Source organism: Cyprinodon tularosa, unplaced genomic scaffold (assembly GCF_016077235.1).
Source record: "Cyprinodon tularosa strain WSP-4 unplaced genomic scaffold, ASM1607723v1 ctg233, whole genome shotgun sequence".
NCBI classification, from domain to species: domain Eukaryota; kingdom Metazoa; phylum Chordata; class Actinopteri; order Cyprinodontiformes; family Cyprinodontidae; genus Cyprinodon; species Cyprinodon tularosa.
This window is the reverse complement of record NW_024038871.1, coordinates 388,260-413,760: the sequence shown is the minus strand read 5'-3', so window position 1 is coordinate 413,760 and position 25,501 is coordinate 388,260. Positions and strand designations below refer to the sequence as shown.

At 40.0% G+C, this 25,501-nt stretch overlaps 2 protein-coding genes across 8 annotated transcripts in view; one reads left to right on the top strand and one right to left on the bottom strand.

Annotated features, from left to right (window-relative positions):
• rilpl1 (Rab interacting lysosomal protein-like 1) overlaps nucleotides 1-4,479 on the bottom strand; it is a 38,851-nt gene extending 34,372 nt beyond the window's left edge. For 2 of the 6 annotated variants that reach the window (XM_038287025.1, XM_038287026.1), the window contains exon 1: nucleotides 3,409-4,012. In XM_038287025.1, the coding sequence (XP_038142953.1) occupies nucleotides 3,409-3,822 (414 nt within the window). In that variant the 5' untranslated portion in view covers nucleotides 3,823-4,012. Of the gene's footprint in view, nucleotides 1-3,408 lie in introns of all 6 variants that reach the window. The other 4 variants (XM_038287021.1, XM_038287022.1, XM_038287020.1 and 1 more) reach the window with 4 other exon arrangements.
• Nucleotides 4,480-10,549: 6,070 nt separating this feature from the next.
• The window catches only part of LOC119784756, a 37,826-nt gene continuing 22,874 nt past the window's right edge, over nucleotides 10,550-25,501 (top strand). For both annotated transcript variants that reach the window (XM_038286964.1, XM_038286963.1), the window contains exon 1: nucleotides 10,550-10,700. In XM_038286964.1, coding sequence (XP_038142892.1) covers nucleotides 10,619-10,700 — 82 coding nt within the window. In that variant the 5' untranslated portion in view covers nucleotides 10,550-10,618. The remainder of the gene's footprint in view (nucleotides 10,701-25,501) is intronic.

The following is a 25,501-nucleotide window of genomic DNA, read 5'->3' as shown; positions in this document are numbered from 1 at the left end:
GCCCCCAATAAAAGAAAAAAAGGAAAATTCACCCTTTTTTCAGATTTTAAACATAATGAATTCTGATTTACTTTTCAGACAATAAATCATGATTCTTTTAATGGCTAAATACACATCAGCTTCTATGTATTTTTGGATATGCAACTTTAGCTACCGTATTTTCACGACTATAAGGCGCACTTAAACGTCTTTTTTTTCCCTCAAAATGTGCGGTGCGCCCTATGGTGCGGTGCGCCGTATGTGTGTTGTAACTGCGACTTTTGAGACCACCTCATTGAGGAGATGATAAAAGAGTGGCTGAATGTAAGGAGACCAGGTGTTTTTTTTCCACTCATCACCATCGCTGTTAATCTGTAACTCCATGCGTGCCCATCTCACAGCTGATGTGAAAAACACGGGGAAACAAATTAACGCTGTGCTCGCTGTTCAACCGCTCGACATCGGTGTGAACGGGACGCAGCAGGTGCAGCAGAAGCAGCGAGTTTACATGCAAAGTCAATGGTTACGCGCGTATAGGTGCAGCAAAAGGTCCCGCAGCGCGTTTTGAGCCGCAGGTGCAGCACGTCGCGCTGCTGCTGCTCAAGATGGAAAAATTGAAGTTTTGCTGCTGGACGCGCCGCATCAACCAATCAGAGAAGCTGATCTGGGAGCTGACAGCGAGACAGACACAGCGCTCTGATGACATTAACGCAAATGAAAAAGGCTGGATGGAGGAGATGATGCAGGCAGGTGTATGTGAGGAGACCAGGTGCTTTTTTTCCACGCATCACCATCGCTGCGTGCCCATCTCACAGCCGATGTGAAAAACATGGGGAAACAAATGAACGCTGTGCTCGCCGTTATCCCGGGGGTCTGACAAAGGAACTTCAACCGCTCGACATCGGTGTGAAGCGGCCGTTCAAAGTAAGGCTGCGAGCGGCTTGGGAGCGATGGATGACCGACGGAGACCACAGTTTCACGATAAGTGGAAGGCAGCGCCGGGCAAGTTACGCCACCGTTTGCGGATGGATTGTAGATGGACTGTGTCTGCTGGCTCTGTTGTTCAAGCTTTCGCAAAAGCCGGCATCATTTCTGAGGAGCCGCGCTGCACGGAAAGTGACTCTGATAGCGAAGAAGGGGAAACTGGCATGTCTGATTTAGTGCAGCTGTTTAATTCAGAAACAGTGGATGATGACTTTGATGGGTTTGATTAATACTTTGTAATAAATACATGAATAAAGCACAATCATACTCAGTTTTGCTCCCGCTCTATTTTTCTACCTGAAAACTTAATTCAACAGCAGCCTCTGGGCGGGTCTCCTCCTCTTCACCGCGGTGGCTGGCAGGTGTTTTTTCATCTAAATAATCTAAATCTTGCAGCTATATTTGCTGTGATCAGTGGGAATAAAGTAGTTTTAATGTGTTTTTAAGTGAGAAAGTCCACCTGAAAACTTCATAATTGCAGTCAGTTCATCCAGATTATCTATTTCTGTCGGAGCCGCTCAGACCCCCACATACCAGCGGTGCACCGACAGTAAATCCCTTCAACAGCAGCCTCACCGCGGTGGCTGGCAGGTGTTTTTCATCTAAATAATTTAAACTGCAGGCACCAGGATACCGGTAATAAAAGGCAGGTTTCAGAATTTTAAGTTAATTTAGGAGTAATCACAGCGCACTGTCATCTGCGATGTGTCTGTCTCACGGCCAGCACCCAGGTTTGATTAATACTTTGTAATAAATACATGAATAAAGCACAGTCATACTCAGTTTTGCCCCCGCTGTATTTTTAAATACGCAGTGGAGGTATTTAAAGGTAGTAGAGGACATGTACCTGTATATAAAAAACGCGCCCTATAGTCCGGTGCGCCTTATGTGTGTGTTAAATACAGAAATGGCACACATAACTGAGAGTGCGCCTTTTAGTACGGTGCGCCTTATGGTCGTGAAAATACGGTACATGTTTGCTTTTTTTCCTGTAGCACAGATGGTTCCTGTTAAAAGGGAGTTTTTCCTCTCCACTGTCGCTACAAGCATCCTTAGTGTGAGGGATTGCATTTGAGTCAATGAGTCGATGCAATCAACTGGTTTTCCTTTGCAATCAACTGCCAATACTGCACAGCCAGGTTTTAAGTATCGGGGCCAAAAAATGGCATTGGCGCAACACTAGTTTAAATGGAGATTCTTATCGGCCAAAAGAACCATCCAAATACATAAAAAAAATTGACAGCACAGACTCCAAGACACTTATATCGGTCAATATCTGGTCTGTAAAACAAACTTAATATCTTAAAATTGGTAGCACACATTCTGGAGCAAAACATCTATTAAAACAAAACTGTTCAACTTAAATTAATAAAGAAAAATAAAAAGTTATCAGTAAGTTTCCTCTTTAGTTCTGCTGACAGTCTGGCTGGATATCAGAGTATTAACTAAAAATATCCAATTTAAATCATTGCATGTTTACGGAAGAGGATAAGGGCCAATGAAAAAACTTTCAAAAAGTTAACTGATTTTTTAAATATTATTTCAGTTTAATATGGGGGAAAAGTCAGAATTCTGACTTTAATCTCAGAATTCTGACTTTAATCTCAGAATTGTGGATCTTAATGTAGATGGGCACCATGAAGGGAAGAGATGTGGGAGCACTCAGCTTCACTGACAAAGATGCAAGTTGTTTGGGAGGGCCAGTAACACATTGGTTGGAAATGATGGAATTAGGAGACTTTTAACATTCCCGAGGGGTCCCCGGTGATACCATTTCATTAATGGAAGAGCAGAACGTGATTAAAGCAAGAGAGCTAGTCTCTAAAACAGGCATGGCTACAGCTTGAATTCTTATATAATAGCATGTTTGCTAGCTGTAAGAATTCAGACAGAATTCTGAGAAAAAAAGTCAGAATTCTGAGAAAAAAGCCAGAATTCTGAGATTATAGTGAGAATTCTGAGATTAAAGTGATAAATCTGAGATTGAATTCAGAATTTTGAGGAAAAGAGTCAGAATTGTGAGACAAAAGTCAGAATTGTGAGAAAAGAGTCAGAATTCTGAGATTAAATTGAGAATGCTGAGATAAAAGTGATAAATCTGAGATAAAAGTGATAAATCTGAGATTAAAGTGAGAATTGTGAGAAAAAAAAATTGAGAATGCTGATTTTAAAGTCAGAAACGTGAGGAAAAAAGTCAGAATTCTAAGATTTAGGTCATTATTCTTACTTGTTTTGTCATATTATATTGCAATAAAATTCTAAGTCAGTTTTTTTATTTTTTCTGTGGCCCTAATCCTTTTCCGTAAATGTTTGATATAACTTTGAAATCTATTTTTTAAAGATATTTTCGAACTTTATAATAGTTTTACTAATAGAGATTAGGTTAATTATGTTTCCCCATGTTTCCTCAGCCCCTCCTATAGAACCAGGAGCTCATGATCAGACCTGTCTGTGCTTCTTCTCCTTCTCCAGCCGGTCTATCCGCTCCAGCCGCAGCCTGTCCAGCTCCAGCCGCAGCTCGTCGATGTCCGGGCTCATGCTGCTGCGGCTCACCATCACCTCCAGGATCTCCAGCACCCGCACCACTTTGGGCATCAGCCTGGACAGAGCCTCGCAGCCATACTGGTCTATGATCCGCTCGAACTCCTGCCCCACCACCGCGGCGATGTCGTAGACGTCCATCACGGTGAGGTCTGCGACGTTCTTCTCCAGAGCCGAGCCGAAGTCCTCCATCATGACGGGATGTTTTCTGGCCCTCCCGCTTCCTTCGCCACAACAAACTTCCTTCCCCGGCACTAACAAGTCAGGCAACTTCCACTCCACCGATTTAACTTCACAACCGGTACCGAAATAAACCATACAGAAACTTAAAGCGCTAAAACTACCGATTATTCAACGCTTGATGCTGAGTCAGCGCTTTAAATCGATTCGTTTGGGATAAAATTCGGAAACGTCCCATTTCTATCCCGGGCCGGAGCGGATGTCCTCTGGAAGCTAGCGGGTACCGCTGTCCAATTGGGACCGGAAGAGACCGGCACAACTTCCGGTCACGGGATTAACAAAATAAAACAGGAAAATTGAAGTTTTTTGGTTTTATTTGATCTTTTTATTTATGTTATTGCTCTTAACTGCATATACTATAAATGTGGAAATACTAACAATTTAGAGACACCAGTTAACCCAATAGTCATATTCTTTGAGTGTGGGAAGAAGCTTGTGTTCCCATGGAGAACTCACACATGCACTGGCAAAACATGCAAACTCCTTGCAGAAAGATCATAGGCGGGGAATCGAACCCAAGTCCTTGAGGGCATGTTCTTACAGACAGGTTGATGACCTCAGCCCTCTGGGAGAGGCTCGAAGTGGAGCCCATTTCCTCCACATTCAGATGATTCAGTTACGGTGGCTTGGACATCTATTCCAGATGCCCCCTGAACGACCCACCAGCAGAAATAACGTGAACTACTGTAGGAACTAGGGGCCACAGTTGGATTTATTTGGCTTTAGCTTAAAACTGAAGAGTGTCATGACCTAGGCACTGATGACTAGGCACTGGTCTCAGACCTAGAGTTAAGCAGTCATCCAGACAATTATGTTCTTATAGAACCTAAAAAAAACTGCTAAACAATAAAGAGACCTCAGTGATGGAAACAGGGACTAAAACCTGTATGCCTGTAAGAAGTGGAGCCTGTATGCCTCCTAAGCATTAGGGATCTCAAGAGGTCCTTTACTGAAGCTACAAGGACTGCTACAATCCTTTGTATGATATGACGTATAACCATAAAACAATTCACAGAAATGGGCAAAAATACAATATTTTTCATGTGTAGTGTGTTGAAACATACAAACATATGCTTCTTCATTTGTTTGGGTTGTATATTGGAGAGCTTCTGCCTCTCCCATTTGTGTAACTTGAGTTTTTTTGTATTTCTTTTAAAAGAAGGCTTTAAACTTGCGTTTTAACCAGCATCATGCATGTGCATTTCTGTTGTGTATTAACACCCAGGAAGCTAAAGGTTCATAGGCTCTTTTCTTATCCACCATAATGTCCTTACTGTTGACTTCATGTAATGTGAGGGAACAGGAACTGGGGGCCACAGTTGGATGTATTCGGATTTAACTTAAAACTGAAGAGTGTCATGACCTTGGCACTGATGACTGGATTTGGCTCATTTCTTCCACCTGCTTAGCTCCATCCTGCGCTCATTGTTACTCATTTGAACCACCTGTTCCTGTAGCCCATCTAAGCTTCCTGTTTCCAGCCATCAGCGCCAGTTTATTTGAGCCGTGTGTGAGAGTAGTTTAGTGTACCTGTGTGTTTGTGATTACCTGATCCTGACAAGTTTCTGCCTATGGACTTGTTTGCCCCTGTTCTGCTCTGTTTGCCTGATCTGTCTTTCCACTGTTTCCTGGATTCTGCCTGCTTATGACCTTGGATATGTCTCCTGACCCCGGCATGGATATTCCTTCAGTACCTGTCTTGCTCTCTGATTCGCTGGCCTGGAAACCTGCTCCTGCATCGACTCTTGCCCCATTTAAACTACCCTCTGAAAACCGATCTGTGCTGAGCTCAGTTCCTTAAGACCATTTACACACCACACTAGCATGTGATGATCTACGGTACTACTGCTCTCTAGAAGTTAACAAGCAAACAGACATGGCAGCACCTGTAACATTTAGGAAGTTTGCGGAGTCAGTCAAAAAAAGCAGCCTTTGGTGAATTTGCTTGACAGAGTTGGCTTTTGGGAAGTGGATACGACAAACGATAGTCTAACCAGGGCTTACAGACACAGGAAACAATGAGAGGAGTTGAGGTTCATCACACTGCTAAGCAGATTCATCACTGAAAATTGTGTGGCAAGGTAGGGAAACTAGTATTTTTATGAATGTCTGAAATTTCATGATTACGGAGGCTGACTGTAAGGAGATGACGCAGTCTGCTCATGCGCTCTTTGTTATTGGAGAACCGAGCCACAACTGAACCGCGCCAAGCCCTACTGATGAACTAGTACCATGTTAGCACGGTTTGGTTGTGTCTGGCGAGGTCTGATTCAGTTTTACGTTCCATTTACACTCAACAGTTATTTTGGTTACCGTGCTCGGACCAATCTCGGCATGGTTTCAAAAGGGTTGTGTAAATGGGGCTTCTGTCTTTGGCTTCTCCTGCCAGATGCTTCTGCTCTTCAGTCTGCTCTGTTTCTCGCCTGGAGCTCTAGGGGCGACTCCCGCCTCATGCTGAGGAGAAGCAATCCTTCAGGATCCCACTCCTTCCTCTTGGCTCAGACTGAACTCATAACCAGGGTAGTGACTCAAATGCTAATTATCGTTTCCCGTCTGAGTTTGGTAGTCATTAACCTGAGTATCCATCTCCACAGAGTATCCAGTGATCCTGCCCCAGCTGACGAGCCACTGTACGAAAGGAAGTCAATAAAGGTTTGTTGTGAAAACACTCTGATCTGTCTGCTTGAATTCTGGATCCTATGTTCTGAGTTTCTGACAAAGAGTCGATTAACTAATGAGGAAGGGGCACCACATAGGAGAATACTTACATCATTCCTTTTTAATAATTACATTTATAGCAGAATTGGAAATATTGTGACAAGATTTGATAAGCTTTTTAAATGTATGACTTTCCATGCTTTCATGAAATGTGTATCTTATGCCGTTTCTCAGTTCATAAGAACGAGAGTACGGACTCATGTCCTGGCCAAATATGTTCTTGAGAAGGCCTGATGTGTTTGTGTATATGTTCGTTTACATGTATGTATGGAGACGTATATATTTACATATATATGTGTGTGTGTCAGTGACGTGCGGTCAGGGGAGGCAGGTGAGGCAGTGCCTCACCAGCCATCATGGAAAGAAAGAAAATATATAATCATAAAGTAATTTAAATTGTTATATTCATCCGGTGGTTTGTACTAAAAAATATTCATTTTTCATGTAGCTTCACCAATTTCGATTTTTATTTGTTCAAAATCGCTGAATTTTCTTATTTTCCCATTCAAATGCTTGGAAGCGATGCCGGTGAGGCAGCAGCGAGCTCTGCCTCACCTTGGATTGCGCAACCCCTGGCTCTGCGCTGGCTGCAAAGCGGAGAGAGCATGTTGCTGTACGGCGTCAATAAAATGGTTTAAACAAATGTAATATGTGAACTTATTTCTAATAATTTGGCTTATGTATATAATGTACAGAGCTTTTTGTCACCAACTGTGTTTGTGTAACGTGTTTCGTGTAATGAGCGATTATAAACGGCAGAGAACAAGTTCGAGGTGAGGCAGGCAGTTCTCTTGCCTCATGGCAGGGGGTGCTCAAGAGACTGAAAACATAAGGCAGGAACAGGACGGATCAAGGAAGGCTTTCTTCCCTGGCAGTGATCTCCATTGAGACAGAGAGACTTTTAAAACTGAAGGAAGATAAGGAGGACTTCTATTCATTTATAAGTAAAGGTAAGACAGTAATAACATTTATTTTGTTTTGTTTTTTAAGGAAATGTGTGTTTTGTGAGCTACAGTTTGTATGTGTAAGGATGCAGAAGTGAAACATAACCTGTAAACTGCTGTCAATCTATGCATCTATTTGCAAATCTGATTCTGATGACGTCAGTGCCTCACCAGCTATGAACCTCACCGCACGTCACTGGTGTGTGTATATATATATATATATACATATATATATATATATACATATATATACATATATATAAGGTTACTCTACTTTGAGTTAATTTAAGTGCAATTAGAGGGAGAGGGGGTATGAAAAATAAGTTTTACTTCTTCTTAACCCTTTTCAGACAATTTCCATTAATCAATGCCATTTCTCTGGCTGTATATACCAACAGGTTTATGTGCTAAAGGGTTTTGTTTCTATTTATGTTCAGGTGAATTATAGTTAGATTGGAAAATGGTGTTTGGTTGATGTTATCTTTTCTCTTTTGTGTGTATTTGGATGATTTATTTATTGTCGTTTGTCAAAATTGTCTGAAATAAATACCATTCATTTATTCAACATAAAGTGTCTTCATTCAGAGGTGTAAGACAGACTGATACAGAAGATCCTTCCTGCCTACAGCTATCAACACCTACAAGAAGTTACTATAACATTTAATTTCCCTTTGGGATTAATGAAGTATTTTTGAAATGAATTGCAGCTCCTCATCACAAGAGGGAGATGTTGCATCACTAACCATCTTCTTCACTGGCATTTAATCATCAATACAGCTCAAGTGGGAATAGGAAAGGACAGATGTAAAACCTGAAATCAACCTATAATCTGATAATATAGAACTTGATGCACACATTTAAGACTATCATGGAGTTTGGAAAATTAAAGAATATAATACTATTTTGGGGTAATGTACTGGGGATGCTAATGTTTGAATCAAAACTATCCCTTTGGAATATAGAGGAATTAATTAATTATGGTTTAATGATCATAAAGAATAAAAATACAAAGATTTGGCAATACTTTGCAGTTTTTGATGCTGGACTCCTGGTTCCTCTTGCACTGTTGTTGGTCTTTATCATGCTTTAGTACTTTCTTATAATGGTCTCCTTGTCCTTAGCACACCTACCCAACAACTGGGTCGTTTGTTTTTTGTAATTAATTTTATGTTAATTATTTATTTTTTGTCATTGTCCAGACTTTTTTGTCATTTCATAATAAATGGTAAATTTATGTTGTGTCTAACTAAAGGCTTTATAGCCTTATAAATTTGTCTTAAACCTCTTCCTAAACTCTTTCTCAAACTATGTTTTTTTATCGTTATTTATGCATATGTAAACATTTGTTCTTTTGTCAGGTAATGTGTGACACATACATAAACACACACACACATATATATATATATATATATATATATATATATATATATATATACACACATATATATATATATATATATATATATATATATATATATATATATATATATATATATATATATATATATATATCTGCTCAGGGACACAGTGGGTAGCACTGTTGCCAGGTTCCGGGATCAGTTCCCAGTCCGGGGTCTTTCTGCATGGAGTCTGCATGTTCTCCCTGAGCATGCGTGGGTTCTCTCCGGGTTCTCCAGCTTCCTCCTACAGTCCAAAAGCATGACTTTTAGGTTAAATGGCCTCTCCAAATTCCCCTTAGGTGTGTGTGTGTGAATGGTTGTTTGTCCTGTTTGTCTCTGTGTTGCCCTGTGATGGACTTGCGACCTGTCCAGGGTGGACCCCACCTCTTACCCATTGACTGCTGGAGATGGGCAACAGCACCCCTCGTGACCCCAGCAGGGATAAGCATGACGGAAAATGGATCGATGATGAATGAACATAAATCTGCTTGGATCCCGCAAGATATCTTCATTATTCATGTGATTGTGTGTTAACATATACCTGGCTGAAGTGGAGAGGGCGGGTCTTTTCAAAAAAAATTCTCCACAATACCTGCAGCCCACCTATACGACAGAGTATTAGAACCAGGCTAGAGATTTGTTTTTCTTCTATTTCGAGAATAAAGTCATAAAATTATGAGAATAAAGTCAAAAAATTACGAGAACTAAGTCGTAAAATTACGAGAAACAAGTTGTATTTTATGCTAACTCTTGCAAGAAGCACTTTCTTCCCTAAAATGAGAAAAGTCGAGCAATATGTGAAGTTATACTTTGGTTTGACAAATAAGGAAATCTTTTAGCACACCAGTACGGAAGAGGATTAGGGCCACTGAAAAAACAAAAAAAAATACTAGTTTTTTAAATGTATTTCAGTATAAACTGTAAGAATTCAGTATAAAAAGTCAGAATTCTGACTTTGTTATCAGAATTCTGAATTTTTTTCTCAGAATTCTGACTTTAATCTCAGAATTGAAGGAAGAGATGTGGGAGCACTCGGCTTTACTGACAAAGATTTTTTTGGGAGGGCCAGTAACACATTGGTGGAAAATTATGGAATTATGTGACTTTTTACACACCAGGGGGGTCCGCTGTGATGGCATTTCATTAATCGAACAGCAGGAGGTGATTAAAACAACAGAGCTAGTTTAGTCTTTAAAACAGACATGGCTACGGCTTGATGCTAACATGTTTGTCAGAAGTCTGAGACTGAAGTGAGAATTCTGAGATTAAATTGAGAATTCTGAGATTAAAGTCAGAATTTTGAGATTGAATTGAGAATTCTGAGATTAAAGTCAGAATTTTCAGATTAAATTGAGAATTCTGAGATTAAAGTCAGAATTCTGAGATTAAATTGAGAATTCTGACTTTTTTTTCTGATATTATACTGAAATAAAATTACAAAAACAAAATAAAAAAATCTGTTAACCTGTTTGTTTTTTTCAGTGGCCCTAATCCTCTTCCATACACCTGGCCCTAAAAAAATATATATATATTTAATTAAGAAGTTTTGCTTTTCCTTTTCTCTTTAAATCTCCAAAGGAAATTAAATATTCTGAGATTGGTTTTTGTACTGAGAAGGAATTCGAACAGCTTCTCTCCCCACAAACAAACAAAACAAAACAAACAAAAACAAACCATAAATATGGCGCATGTGACAGGAGGCGGCGCGTGCGGCGCGGCGCTCAAAGGGATCCTTTAAAGGCGGATCTTCAGTGAACAGCCGCGCGTGAGGCCACATCATCGCTGCAGCATGAGACCCGTCTGACTTTGGCCATGATGGATCCATATCGAGTTTCCACCCCCTTCTGTTTCATCATCGTTTATCTGCTCGGAGCGACGCGTCTCTCCAGCTGTGGTAAATATTATCACCCTAATTTATCCATTTACATTATTAAAAACAAACTTCACACATCTTTAATTCTATCACATTTCTCATGTAAAACTAGATGTCAGATATCAGACAGTGATCAAGGGGTTTGGACTAAATTATCAGTTTGCAGGGAAACAGATTTAGTCAAACACTGTCTGACTTCAGTGTAATGCTGGGAAAGTTGAAAGGTTTTTGTGTCAGGTAGTGCTGTGGTCTGTCACCTTCACTTCCTACTTCTGAGTCATAACATGTATACTGTTTGCCTTTACATCAAACGGTATTTAACTTTGAATGCGATGTTGCCTTTTTACTTAAGAAATTTAAAGTCATAGGGTAGTCCTATTTAAATGTCAAATTATTCAGGCTTAAACTCTTTATCAGACCATATTGTCCCAAAAGTTAGAAAATTTCTATTTAAAAAAAAAAAAATCATGTCTTAGAATCTGTGTTTTCTTTGTTATCTTCTGCAGGCCAGTTAGTTATACGTCAGCTTGTACACCTAAATTCGGCCAATCATAGATCAACGGTCATTGGTCAATCAAATTTTTTGGATCATAGCGTCTTGATTAATATGTTGCAGCTAATATATACAACTGTTGAAATAAGAAATCAGAATCATTTCCATTCCCATTGAGTTCCGTCCCAGTGTTCACGGGGATGGACGTCTGTGTCTTCAGCAGGCGTAGAGCTAACAGAACTGGCAGCGTTGCGAGGCAAGGGCTCAAACATGTACGGCTGGAAGCCTTCTACACCAAACCAAGCTTCTGCCGCCATGGCGTCCTCTTCCACAACATCTTCCTCCCCGCTTTCCTCCTCTAAATGAAAATGGATGATGGAGGAGACTCATCCACGACCTCCGACACTAAACTCTCCTCCTCTTGCATGTTTCCTCTGTCCATACCGTTCCTTGACAGTGTCATTTCTAAGTCACCAATTTAGTGCTACTTGGTTCCAATCTAATTTCCCATTGGGAACCTACTAGCACTGAGTTGCTAACTGGCTGATAATCGACCATTCACTTTATTCACTTGTGTAAATTCGTGCAGCACTCGGGAGAATTCGGAAATGCAACGGTTGGAACAACCGTTTCCCTACGACTTTAAAGGATATAAAGGATAACATATTCCCTAAATATAAAAAAATAAATCTGTTTTTAAAGCAACTAAAACATGTAGATTTAACATTAAAAAAAAGATAAATATTAGTCGAAATTGCCAAATGTTTAATGTTATATATTATGAGTAGAGCTGCAACTAACAATTCTTTTGCAAATCAATTATTCTGTAGATCATATTTTTGATTAATAATTAGAATAGCCAAAGGTTCCTTTAAAGAGGAAACTGAAACTTTTCCCCTTGAGGAGTTCTGGATAGAGCATATTGTCAGATAAAAAAATAAATATTTTTTATCTTAGATGAAAAATATTTCTATTTTTTTTTTGTTGCAATTTTGATATAATTACTGCCCTTAAAGCATGTTTTAGAGTCTCTATACCCCAGTTAACAAACGATTTCTACACTATTTACCGATTATCTCAATAACTGATTCATCACTGTCTAGTGGGGGAGGTTTGACAGGACCAATATGCAGACACTGAAGCAGAAGTGGTTTCTTGAAGATTTAAAAATAAAAAGGGTAACAGAAGCAAAAATCCAAAAACATAAATCCACAAAAATCCCAAACTACTGAAAACCAGAAATACTCACAACAAGACGACAAACCAGCAAAGATTGACTGAACAGGAGGAGATTACAGGTGCTGGTCATAAAATTAGAATATCATGAAAAAGTAGATTGATTTCAGTAATTCCATTTAAAAAGTGAAACTTGTATATTATATTCATACATTACATACAAACTCATATATTTCAGATGTTTATTTTGTTTAATTTTGATGATTACAAATGACAACAAATGAAAATCTCAAATTCATCATATCAGAAAATTAGAATATTACTGAAGACCAATAAAAACAAAGGATTTATAGAAATGTTGGCCAACTGAAAAGTATGAACATGAAAAGTATGAGCATGTACAGCACTCAGTATTTAGTTGGGCCTCCTTTGGCCTGTATTACTGCAGCAATGCGGCGTGGCATGGAGTCGATCAGTCTGTGGCACTGCTCAGGTGTTATGATAGCCCAGGTTGCTCTAATAGTGGCTTTTAGCTCTTCTGAATTGTTGGGTCTGGTGTATTGCATCTTCTTCTTCACAATACCCCATAGATTTTCTATGGGGTTAAGGTCAGGAGAGTTTGCTGGCCAATTAAGAACAGGGATACCATGGTCCTTCAACCAGGTACTGGTAGCTTTGGCACTGTGTGCAGGTGCCAAGTCCTGTTGGAAAATGAAATCTGCATCTCCAAAAAGTTGGTCAGCTGCAGGAAGCATGAAGTGCTCTAAAACTTCCTGGTATGTGGCTGCGTTGACCCTGGACCTCAGAAAACACAATGGACCAACACCAGCAGATGACATGGCACCCCAAACCATCACTGACTGTGGAAACTTTACACTGGACTTCAAGCAACGTGGATGAAGTGCCTCTCTTCTTTTCCTCCAGACTCTGGGACCTTGATTTCCAAAGGAAATGCAAAATTTACTTTCATCAGAGAACATGACTTTGGACCACTCACCAGCAGTCCAGTCCTGTTTCTCTTTAGCCCAGGCAAGACGCTTCTGACGCTGTCTGTGGTTCAAGAGTGGCTTGACACAAGGAATGCGACAGCAGAAACCCATGTCTTTCATACGTCTGTGTGTGGTGGTTCTTGAAGCACTCACTCCAGCTGCAGTCCACTCTTTGTGAATCTCCCCCACATTTTTGAATGGGTTTTGTTTCACAATCCTCTCCAGGGTGCGGTTATCTCTCTTGCTTGTACACTTTTTTCGACCACATCTTTTCCTTCCCTTCGCCTCTCTATTAATGTGCTTGGACACTGAGCTCTGTGAACAGCCAGCCTCTTTAGCGATGACCTTTTGTGTCTTGCCCTCCTTGTGCAAGGTGTCGATGGTCGTCTTTTGGACAACTGTCAAGTCAGCAGTCTTCCCCATGATTGTGTAGCCTATAGAACTAGACTGAAAGACCATTTAAAGGCTTTTGCAGGTGGTTTGAGTTAATTAGCTGATTAGAGTGTGGCACCAGGGGCCATCAATTTTGAACCTTTTCACAATATTCTAATTTTCTGATATGATGAATTTGAGATTTTCATTTGTTGTCATTTGTAATCATCAAAATTAAACAAAATAAACATCTGAAATATATGAGTTTGTATGTAATGTATGAATATAATATACAAGTTTCACTTTTTAAATGGAATTACTGAAATCAATCTACTTTTTCATGATATTCTAATTTTATGACCAGCACCTGTATATGGGAGAGAGAAACAAAGACCAGGCTAATTAGCAGATTGGGAGCAGGTGTGAACAGAGGAGGCTAGAAGGCAGCTAGGGAAAAGGAGACTGACACAAGAGGACAAACAAGAAATATCTAAGAACTCAAATACAATCAAAAATACCTAGAATACAAAATGGAAAAAAGACCAATGAAAACTCAGAGATAAAACTTGAACAGAACCAAAACCATGTCAATCATGATCAATCCGATTCATTGTTTCAGTCCTAATTATGAGTTATTATTACTTTAAACAAATAATTAGTGAATATCAATGACAAAAATACATAAATAACAACAATCCAGAAAAAAATGATAAACTTAGATTAGGGACCTATTGGGTTAAAACCACCTTTAAATATTGACTTAGTGGGTTTTAATTTGACAAAAGAAGTTGTAAGTAAATATATATAGTGGTAATCTATTAAGGGTATACCCTGGGTTTCTCGCAATGTCGGATTATAAGCTTATTAGGGCATTCAAATATTTACTGTATAATAAAAATACTTTTGTTTGTTATAGTATTGTGTGGAAAAGTCTAAATCAGACCTTCAATTCTATTTTATTTATATAGACATTTAAAAACATAATAAAAGCTAACCAAAGTATTGTACTAAACACATATATGCAGGGGCGGCTCTATGTTAAATCCCTTCCGGGGTGACTTCTTTATCCTACTGTACTCCCTCTTCCATTTTCTTTACTAATGTCCTTTTCTACTCAGAGGAGAGAGGTGAAGGAGTGAAAGGGGCGCATTGTTGATAGTTTCACATGCCCACACAGCCTCTGTAGCCACATCTGGTGCATTCTGTAAAGCCGCCCACAGCCTGTCAGCATCTGTGCGGTGTGCATGACTGCGACCTCTTTTTCATGCAAGCAGTGTCTGGTCATCTGCAGCTGCAAAGGGTGCCAATTCCCCAGACAGTGATATGATAGATTTTTTTAAAACTGCTTCTGCAGTGCTGATGATTTTCTAGTTTATTTTTTTTTTAATACTTGTATAACCCCTCTATGTGTGATGGAGAAAATGCTGACCTGCTTGGCTGGCCTGGTTCGCCCGTGGACAAAAGCTGCCACTGCGTATCGCTAGAAAATATACAATGCAATGTAGATTTAAAAAAAATAACAACTATAGAAGCACAAATGAAATGCAGATAACATTCCTTCCGAGTTAAAAGCCAAGGAGGAAAAAAGTGCGATTTAAAGTCGGTTTTATTGAGAGATTTTATTCTAAAGCCTGATTCAGTCAGGATAATGCCAACACTTTCAGTGGACTTTCAAGGTAAAAAAAGTTTTTATGTTTTTTTCAATCGTTTATTTATTGGATTTTCATTTTGTTACACAAACACAACATTCTGAACACATAGGTAAGCTGAGAGAGAAAAAATAAATGATTGCAAATATTAAGGGTGTATATGTAGTTTGGGAGGAAACAAAACTTAATCTAACTATGAAAGATCTAGATAAACAAAATATTAAAAATAATAAACATAAATACAATAAAATAAGTCAAGTGCATTATTGTTATCAATGTTTTTATTAAAAAAAGCCAGGTAAACATAATTATAAGTCATGTGTTCGGTCAAGATGAGATATCACATAGAGGGAAGTCAGGTGATGATCAAGGGTCCCAATGTTTGAGCAAAAAGATCTCCTTTACCTTTCCAGTGGTAAGTTTAGTGCTCCAGTTGCATTGCGTCATTCATTACTGTTTAAAACAGATTAATTATAGGTGCTCTAGCTTGATTCCAGTTGAGCAGTACAAATGTTTTGGCTACATAAGCAATTATACCAATCCTTTTATTGGAGATCGGGTCTAGGGTAATATCTGAAGCTGTACTAAAGAGATACAATAGAGGTAAAGGTTTGAATTGAATTTGCGTGAGTTTGATTGTAGACTATGCACTGCATTCCAGAAATGTTTGAGTTTTTTGCATTTCCAAAATACATGGATAAGAGAGCCAGTACACGTTTTACAGCGATGACATTTAGAAGACGCAGTAGGATACATTTTGCTAAGACGGGCTGGTGTTAGGGACATTCTGTGCAGGAATTTGTAATTTTGCTTGATGACAAGTTAAAGTTAGATTAAATAAAAAAAAAAAAACATAAAGCAATTTTTTTTTTATTTGAAGCTTCTTAGATTTACTTTGGGGACAATTCAAGCTGCTCCGAACTGGCAGCAGGAGGCCAACTGCCAGAGGCTAAACATATCCCCATCACTCCTTTGCATAATGAAAACCTGAGCGGCCGAACTGATTTATGAGACTTTTCTTTGATAATATTTACTAAAATGGCGATCTAAGGGGAAGAGCGTGACTGCATCCTCTATATCCTGTTTGCTCTGTAAACAAACTGATGAAGGTCAAAGGTGGGAACATATGGACGCAATTTAGTTCCATCATTGTCGCAAAGAACATGTTTTATAAATGGAAAAAAAATGCAAGCTCAAAACATTTAGAGTAAATTAGCTTTTTTCTCAGAATGTATGTTATTGTTTATATTTTAACATTTGATTTCTTCCTCAATATATATTTTTACAGATACTTTATTTTCGAAGTTTTTTCAAAACATTTTTTCTTTATGGTTTTTTTTTTTTTCAAATTGCATTTTAATGAATACACTTTTAACAGATTGAGTTTTATGAATTGCATTTCTTTTTAATTGCATTTTATCAATCAATCCATTTCTGGGCAATGTATTGCATTTGCACAGTAAGCGCAGTATAATAAAACATAATTTTCAAATCCCAGAACTCTAAACCTTGTTCATATTACAATAAACTAGTGTTACACTGATACCAGTATCGGGCGGGGCCCCGATCAGCACTAAAATGGTGGTATCAGTATCGGCCAGTACCAACCAATAAGGCACCGATACCATTCTGAGAGCCAGAAGTTTATTCAACTATTGTCACCCATTCCAAGTAGGCAATAAAAACTTTTACTGCGTTCCCTTACGTGTTAATCTTTATCCTGCTTCACAAAGGTACAGTAGGCAGCAGCTTGACAAAGCCATGATGGCAATTATTTTACATCCAAGTAGTATGCAGTTCTTCATACACACATGTCAATTTCAAACAGATGGTATTGGTATCGGCCAATACTGCACAGCCATGTATCGGTATCAGGGCCGAAAAATGGCATTGGTGCAACACTATAATAAACTACAGTGGGACACAAAATTTCTTACTCCAGCCTTTTAGTTGGCAATAAAATGCTTAAAGTGGGTTTGTTGCCACACAGAAAATAATTGCAATGTAGATTTTAAGTAAAATCTTTCTGCCATTTTAGAGGTCACATTATCTTCACTTCTGGTTTCTGTTGGTTTGCGTGGACATTAGTGAAAATATTGAAGTACGGGAAATGTGGTCAGTAAAGCACTATAAAAAAACTTAGACTTAGATATTGTCATTTTCTATGCACAAAGTGTATGCTAAACCAAATTTTGTTGCATAAAGCTTACAACAGTGTAATGATATTGCCGTTGGAGTAAGCCGTTGCATAAAGCTTACAACAGTGTAATGATATTGCCGTTGGAGTAAGATAAACATGAACAATATAAATTGCAGCAGTGATCAGAATGTAAACAATGTACGAGAAAAATAAACCATTTTGCAGAGAGGAATGCTCTGATCTTTATATTGGCGAAACAAAACAACCTCTCCACAGACGCATGGCCCAACACAGAAGAGCGGCCGCCTCTGGACAAGACTCCGCAGTACACCTACACCTTGTGGACAAAGGACATTCTTTTGAGGACCAGAATGTCCATATTCTGGATAAAGAAAATAGGTGGTTTGAGAGGGGCGTGAAGGAAGCCATCTATGTTAAGAGAGAAAAACCAACTTTAAACAGAGGTGGTGGACTCAGATTCCAGCTTCCAAAAACATAAAATTCAATTATAGACATGATCCCTTCCAGATATCACCAAACCCCCCACCCCATCACAGAGGAACGAGGGACCTACCCGCCCCAGCCGGTGAACAATACCTCCTTAACGAACAACCCTTAAAAATCATAGACAGGTTTCAGGTATTATAGGAGACAATCCCCCCCCCCTTAATGGCAATCCCCCCTTTAACGACCGACCCCTAGAATCATAGACAGGTTCAGATATTACAGGCTAACGATGGAACTAACGACCCATTCATCGGTTACCATTGCATGTTTCCAAGCGATACAAGGCGTTGTCTATATAAGACTCAAACTCACTGCGGATCCAGACATTTGAATTGAGAAAGCTTCCTGGAGAGGTGGCGAAACGTCTTCAAATCTTGAAAACCAAGTCCAGTGGATATTTTTTGAATTTTTTTGAATTTTTACGGGATGACTATGACCTGGATGACTGAGAACCTTCATCAGCAATAAACCATTTTAAAATAATGGTTCAAAAAGTTTGGTGCAGTGCAAAATAAATATGCTGCAAAATGCTGTAGAAGCATTGAGTCCAATTTAGAGTTCAACAGTTCAAGAAAATGCAATTCATAGAAATCGGTTTCAAAAAGGGAAATTTGAAAAAATAATGTTTTACACCTTTCAGAAGGTGTTATTTGCTTGCAACAAGGAGAGGGAGGCCTGCATTGACCTTCTGGAGACGAATGTTTCTGATCTGTCATGCATATCAGAAACATCACTAATAACAGTCACAGCAGGCTTTTTAGGGTACAGGAAGCTGGATGGAGATGACTTGGACGGAATAATGATGATGTGCTGCAAACACTTGGTCAGCACCTCAGCTAGCTTGCTAGCGCAGACTCAGAATCCAACAGATTAGTTCATGTGAGATGCAGCTTTTCTTCTCACTTACCTCCTTTAGAGTTGGGGATCTGCATTAATACCAGGCTACATCTGCCTCGAGTTGTTAAAAGCAAAATCATCCTCAGTCCCTGCTCCTATAAACCAACTTAAAGATATTGTGAAAGATTTTCGCGAACCTTTGAAAAGACCCGCCCTCTCTATAAAAAAAAAAAAAAAAATGCATGTGCAAGAGTTTGCACAGGCCCATTTCTCCTCGTGCAGCTCTGTTTAAAAGTTGCTGTTCTCATAGCTCATACAAGCTTACTGTGCCCGAACGTCTGCCCTAAATCCCTCTATCACTATATAGAGCGGGGACTATATAGTGGACTTTATAGTAAACTCAGTTAACTGACCGTTCAGACAGATGATCACTGCTTTTTACTCCGTTGGTCACATAAAGGCTGGTTTATGCTCAGAAACCAGGTCGTCTGCATGTGTGTCGCAGTGAACGCAGATATGCCCCGCCCCTGCCGCAGACACTCTGCTGCACCTCTCCAAAATTGTAGGTGATCGCAGACAGTAGGCCAGTGAGCGAGAAGCTCACTGCGACAAACTAAAGCCCCATTTACACTACCCTTGAAAAACCGATCCAGGCCGAGACCGGTCCGAGCTTGGATCGGTAACCAGGCCAAGCTCAGTTTTGACGACCGTTCACACGTCACACTTATCTCGGTTATCTCGACTCCTTGACTCCTCGCCTCCTAGTGACGATGTGCGGTATTACTGCTAGGATTGAAGGAGGGACTCAAGCAGCTGGTGGAGGTAATGCACCAAACGCTGTTTGTCAACCGCCGTAAAACCCAAGAAGAAGAAGACGAAGGAGGAGGGAATCAAGCAAATCAAAATGGCGGCGCCCGTCACATTCAGAAAGTTATGCTTGATTATTATTGCTGTACTTCCGTGTTTGCGGTGGGTCAGGCGAAGACGGCAACCTTGCGCGGATGTACTTGAGAAAGTCGGCTTTTGGGAAGCCGACTGGAATGGAGTGTGAATCGGCATGTTCAGCCAGTCGGCGATGACGCGTTCTGCTCATGCGCTCTTGTTATCAGAGAACCGAGCCAGGAAAAAACCGAGCCGAACCCACCTCGGGAACTGGTCTGCAGTTAGCGCGGTCCGGTTATGTCTATCTCGGTTCAGTTCAGGTTGTTTCCGTTCACACACGACAAGTTATCTCAGTTACTGAGCTCGGACCGGTCTCTGCTCAGTTTTTTAAGGGTAGTGTAAACGGGGTATAAGTCTGTGTCTAACCAGCCCTTAACTCCTCCTCCACTGCGCGGTGTCTGCACCATCTTTGTTGACAGCGGGCCGCTGTGACAGCAAATCCCATAAGTCTTTGTGAGGAGAGCTCTCAGCGCAAAGCATTCTAGGATATATCTGCCTCTTCTGGGGCCTTTCTTTTCTTCTCATGCACTTTGTAGCAACCTTTTTTTTCTTTGTCAAAGATTCATGGTGACAAAGGTGAGCTTCAAGGACTGTCTGAAACCGTAGCTCACCACAGTTATACACCTGAATGCGCAGAATAATAATTGGCATTTGGGACGGCCTTACGTGAACATATCAACAAGGATGATTGACAATTAGGAGGACCACTTATTTAGATGATCCACCCGCAAATAAAAGATTGTCCTCTATATCTTTAATAACCTTGATGAGATGGTAGGTTTTGCTGAGAAGAGACTTTGTCTCATTGGTCTTCCAGGGTTTTCGACTGCTATAGACACAAAATGTGTTTACTTGTGATTCCATGTCAGTGCATATCTTGATATACCGTAACTGAATAATGCATCTGAGAACCTTTAGAACACAATTAGTCACTATAAGTTCAGCAGATATATTTCCTCATGTGGTTTTGTTTCAGCCAGAATTTTCTCAAAAAAATAAAAATAAATAAATAAATAATAGGGAACCAAGATGAGAGCAACAGAAGAATCCAGCAGTAAGAGACAGAAATTAGGGAGCTAAAATTTAGAGATGTGATCATGACATGGAAACCAGATGAAAATGAGCTGCAGCCGAGTGAGGAGCTAATCAGATTAGAGCAATGATTAGATCTATCAGCACTAAGTAAACACAGCTTAATTTAGCAAATGGAGAGATTAACTTTAAATAAAAGACCCCGAACTACAGAAGAAAAGAAAGGTATAAACAGCGGTGCCAAATGACACAAAAACCACAGGAGTATTTATAAACCGGGTCACAAATAGACTGCCAGTCAAACAGGCATCAATGTTTACTCAATGCTAATGAACTGTATTAAAAGTAGTGAATTGGTATCAAATTGAGGGCCGTTTGCACCAAAGTGAGGAGCTGTTTTCACTTCCCTTTCTGCTAATGGTTAGGTTTGGGACTAAGTTGTTAATTATGTTAGGTTAGGGATAGGTTTGCACCGGTAATAAATGGTTTGCAGGGGTGTCAAACTGGTTCCAGAATTAGAATCAGAAATACTTTAATAATCCCAGAGGGAAATTACTTTTCTTACATGCTCCAGTTACAGTTTATATATATATATAATATATGAATCACTTGAGGGAGGCGTTATAGAGGTTGATGAACACAGGTAGGAATGATTTTCTGTGGCGCTCTGTGGTGCATCTGGGTAGGAGGAGTCTTCTGCTGAAGGAGCACGTCTGTTGGACCACTGTGTCATAGAGAGGATGTGAGTCATTGTCTAAGATGGACTGAAACCTGGACAACATCCTCCTCTCTGCCACGCTCGTCAGAGTGTCTAGTTGCTCCCCCACAACATCACCGGCCTTCCTGATCAGTTTGTTCAGTCTGTTGTTTTCAGCGACCCTCAGCCCACTGCCCCAGCATGTGACAGCAAAGAGGAACGTGCTAGCAACAACAGACTCATAAAACATCCTCAGCATTGCCCCACAGATGTTAAATGACTTCAGCCTCCTCAGGAAAGAGCCGTGTGGCTGCAGGTTTTCTTTCCAACCGAGCAATAGCACACCAGACTTCATTCAGCTCATCAAGTCATCATGTTCAGATTGGACTCAGTTGATGAGATGAATGGAGCCTAGTGTGCTATTGCTTGGTTGGAAAGAAAATCTGCAGCCACACGGCCCTTTCTGGAACCAGTTTGACACCCGTGGTTTAGAGGATAGAAAAGGTTGAAAATGACCGAAAATCAATAGAGATCAACACGTGGTTGTTAATATAACAAGGCAATAAGGTGTGCCTTTGAAGCCGTTTTTTGTTTTTTTACACCCATACATCAGGATGCTTTATATATAAATATTGAAACATAAATTTGCCAACTCTAAGAGGATTATGGTAGTTTGGATTAAAGAAAGCATTTTAGTTTTATTATATTTAGTTTTGTTGCAAGGATTTTACAGTTTGAAGAAATAGAAAATTTCACCATATGCCATCTGTCACTAGGATGTGCAGGACAAGGAAGGACTATATATACGGCATGCATCATTTAGGTAGTTAACGTTGTATTACTTCTTCAGCTCCTTGATTTATTTACTGTCACAGGTAGGAGCTTCAGTGTTGGGGCCGGTAAGATTTAAGGAGGGTCGGCCCTCGCATGCTAAAATTAGGACCGGCCCTGCAGGCAAATGCCCGGTATTACAGATTACCAGTCCAAGCCTGCTTCCACCTGACTATGTGTTAGAACCACAAGAGAAATGTGCTAAAACAGATAACGATGCAGACATATGGAATAAATTCACAACAGCATCCTTCAACTCCAACTGCAGATCAAACATATTGCAGTTTAAAAAGTCAGATTTTTTTTAACCTCTTAGTTTAGCTTAAAGAGTTGAAAAAGATGTACTTCCACTGTTCTTAGTGTATGCTTTACACAGGAAGATCGGCGATGGCCCAATTCCTCTACTTCTTTTTTCTTAGTAAATGGGAGAAAGTTCTGTGTGAACACGCAGAAAAAAAATCTAATGAAGAAATGCTTACAATTCTAAATCTGACCATGTTCTATGATGTAAAGTACTGCTATGTCTTCCCTGGGATTCACTGCTGAACAACCAGCCAAGCTGCATCTGGTCAAACTTCAATCAATTGAAGGATATAAAAAAAAAAAACACTTCACCACATTTAGGTTAGCATGGTGCTAGCTTTAGTGCTAACTACATCTACGGTATACCCTCTTTCCCACTGAAAATACCGGGTTGAGTGTGTGTAATTGGCGAAAAAAGGCATGTCTAACCCCTGGCTGGCAAGCTGTGTGGCATCTGTCCCCCATAATGCTGGATTTGAGTTGATGTTACCAGTGCAAAAGAAATCAGAAAAGTAAACAATGGAGAGCAACATGTAAGGACGCAATAGCATAGTAAGTCAGCTTTATTGTTTTGCTCATCTGTCAGAATCCTTCTCACCAGTGCTGTGACATGTTTATGGAATATAAATGGTTGTTTTGCCTTGTTAGATCCGAAACCACTGGCGCTGAGTGTTGACGTTTGTGCATTGCGCTAAATGGTGTCACGTAAATTAGTGGGTCAACCCGCGCCTGGTGTTCCCACAGCATGCCGATCAGATTTTATTGTGGGGTAGACATGCGCCAGTGAGCTGTTCCCACTGCCACTAAAAGCCGATTGTTCCTGGGTTTAAATTAGTTTTTCGGCCAGTGGGAATGGGGTATATGTCAGCCTATAGACATATAGTTATCAAGCTACTGTAAAAGAGGACGGAGGGAATGGAAGAAGATTTACTTTACATTGTTTGCAATGCAAGTGATTTTGTTTGTTTTTGTTTTTTGGGTCAGTCCAGCGATTTGGTTCTTTTCATCAAATCCCTTTTTGTACTGTCCTTTTGTAAAAAATCTTTCTGGGTTTAAAATCATCACTCCTTCATTAATGACCGGGTCACAGAGGTAGCAGTCTCTGCAGAGGCTCTCAGACTTCCCTCTTCCCAGACCCCTCCTCCAGCTGGGGGAAGCCCTAGCTGCCTGAGGGAGGCATCCTTTGCGGCATCCAAAAAAGATGTTTTAACCACCTCCACCTTGATGTAGAGGAGAAACGGCTTCACTTTGAGCCAAACCTGGATGACCAAGCTCTTTACCCTAGCTCTTTTCTTGTGCCCTTTTGACCAGTGAGGTGGTGTCTGCATTCCAGGTGAGGGTGTCTGTGATGTGCACCCTCAGGAACTTGGTGCAGCTGACCACCTCTACAGCTGAGCTGTTAATGACCAGTGGAGTGTGGTTAGGTGACGGTAGCCTGGACACAGGCGTCCCTGTGTCCAGGCTACCGTGACAAAAGTACAGGCCAGAACCAAATAAGGCAACATCCCCAGAAGAGAATTTATGTTACATTGTTAATAAAGATGGGCACACACTGTAGGATTTTTTTTTCCTTTTCGGGACAATTTTCCGGTTGTGTGAGAATTTTTTTGATTGACCCGATTTCCAGCCTCATCATGCGTCCTGGATCGTATAATACAGAGAGTAATGAGGGGCAATAAGCATCTCAAGACCACCTCCCGATCAGGAATCATAAGATCAGGAGAAAATCCAACATGTTTGAAATTCAGTCAGCCCTCATGAGGTGTTTGTGGACAAATCCGGCAGAGTTAGGAGTCTCTACAAGCCAATTTACCAGAACCTCATACACTGCGCATGTGCAAACAGGGGGATTCTTCTTATTATTATATCTTCCAGGTTGACCAGTCAGACGTGTGGTTTTTGGACATGCATACATATTTAAGTACATGTATGTACTGTACATACATACTGTACATACATGTATGTATGACAACTATAGACCAATATCAAACCTGTCAGTACTTGCTAAAATTCTTAAATCTCAAGTCAACTCCCAACTAAAACAGTTTCTTACAGTCAACAACCTCCTGTGTGAAACTCAGTCAGGCTTCAGAGCAGGTCACAGTACCATAACAGCTGCTGTGTCTGTTTTAAATGATATAAGAAATGCCTTAGACAAAAAACATCATTGTGCTGCCCTTTTTGTGGATTTGTCTAAGGCATTTGACTCTGTCAACCACCAACTACTTTTAGCCAGACTCTGCAAGCTTGGAATAAGTGACTCTGCCATAGAGTGGTTTAAAAACTCTCTCTCAGACAGAACACAATGTATCTACGTGGACGGACTTAAATCTGACTTTTTGGAAGTGACTAAGGGAGTTCCTCAAGGTTCAATTTTGGCACCTGCCCTGTTCACTATATTTATAAATGACATTGGAAATAACTTGAAATCTGTTAAATTTCACCTCTATGCTGATGACACCATAATATATTCAATTGCCTCTTCAGTTAATGACTTGAATGATCTTCAGTCTGCTTTCCATCAACTTCAGGTCTCCCTAAATCAGCTGAAGTTGGTCCTAAATGTAAAAAAGACAAAATTCATGACATTCTCTAAAGCTCGCTCCCAAAACTCACAGCATCATGGCATTAAGACCTTAAGTGGAGAAGCAATTGAGATTGTGTCCTGTTATAAGTACCTGGGTATCTGAATAGACGACAAATTGTCTTTCACAACACACTTAAATAATATGTTAAAAAAGCTGAAAGCCCTGCTCGGCTTTTACTACAGACAAAAATCCTCTTTGATTCCCTCAGTGAGGAAAAGACTTGTTCAGACCACCTTCCTTCCTGTTCTGGAATATGGAGACATATA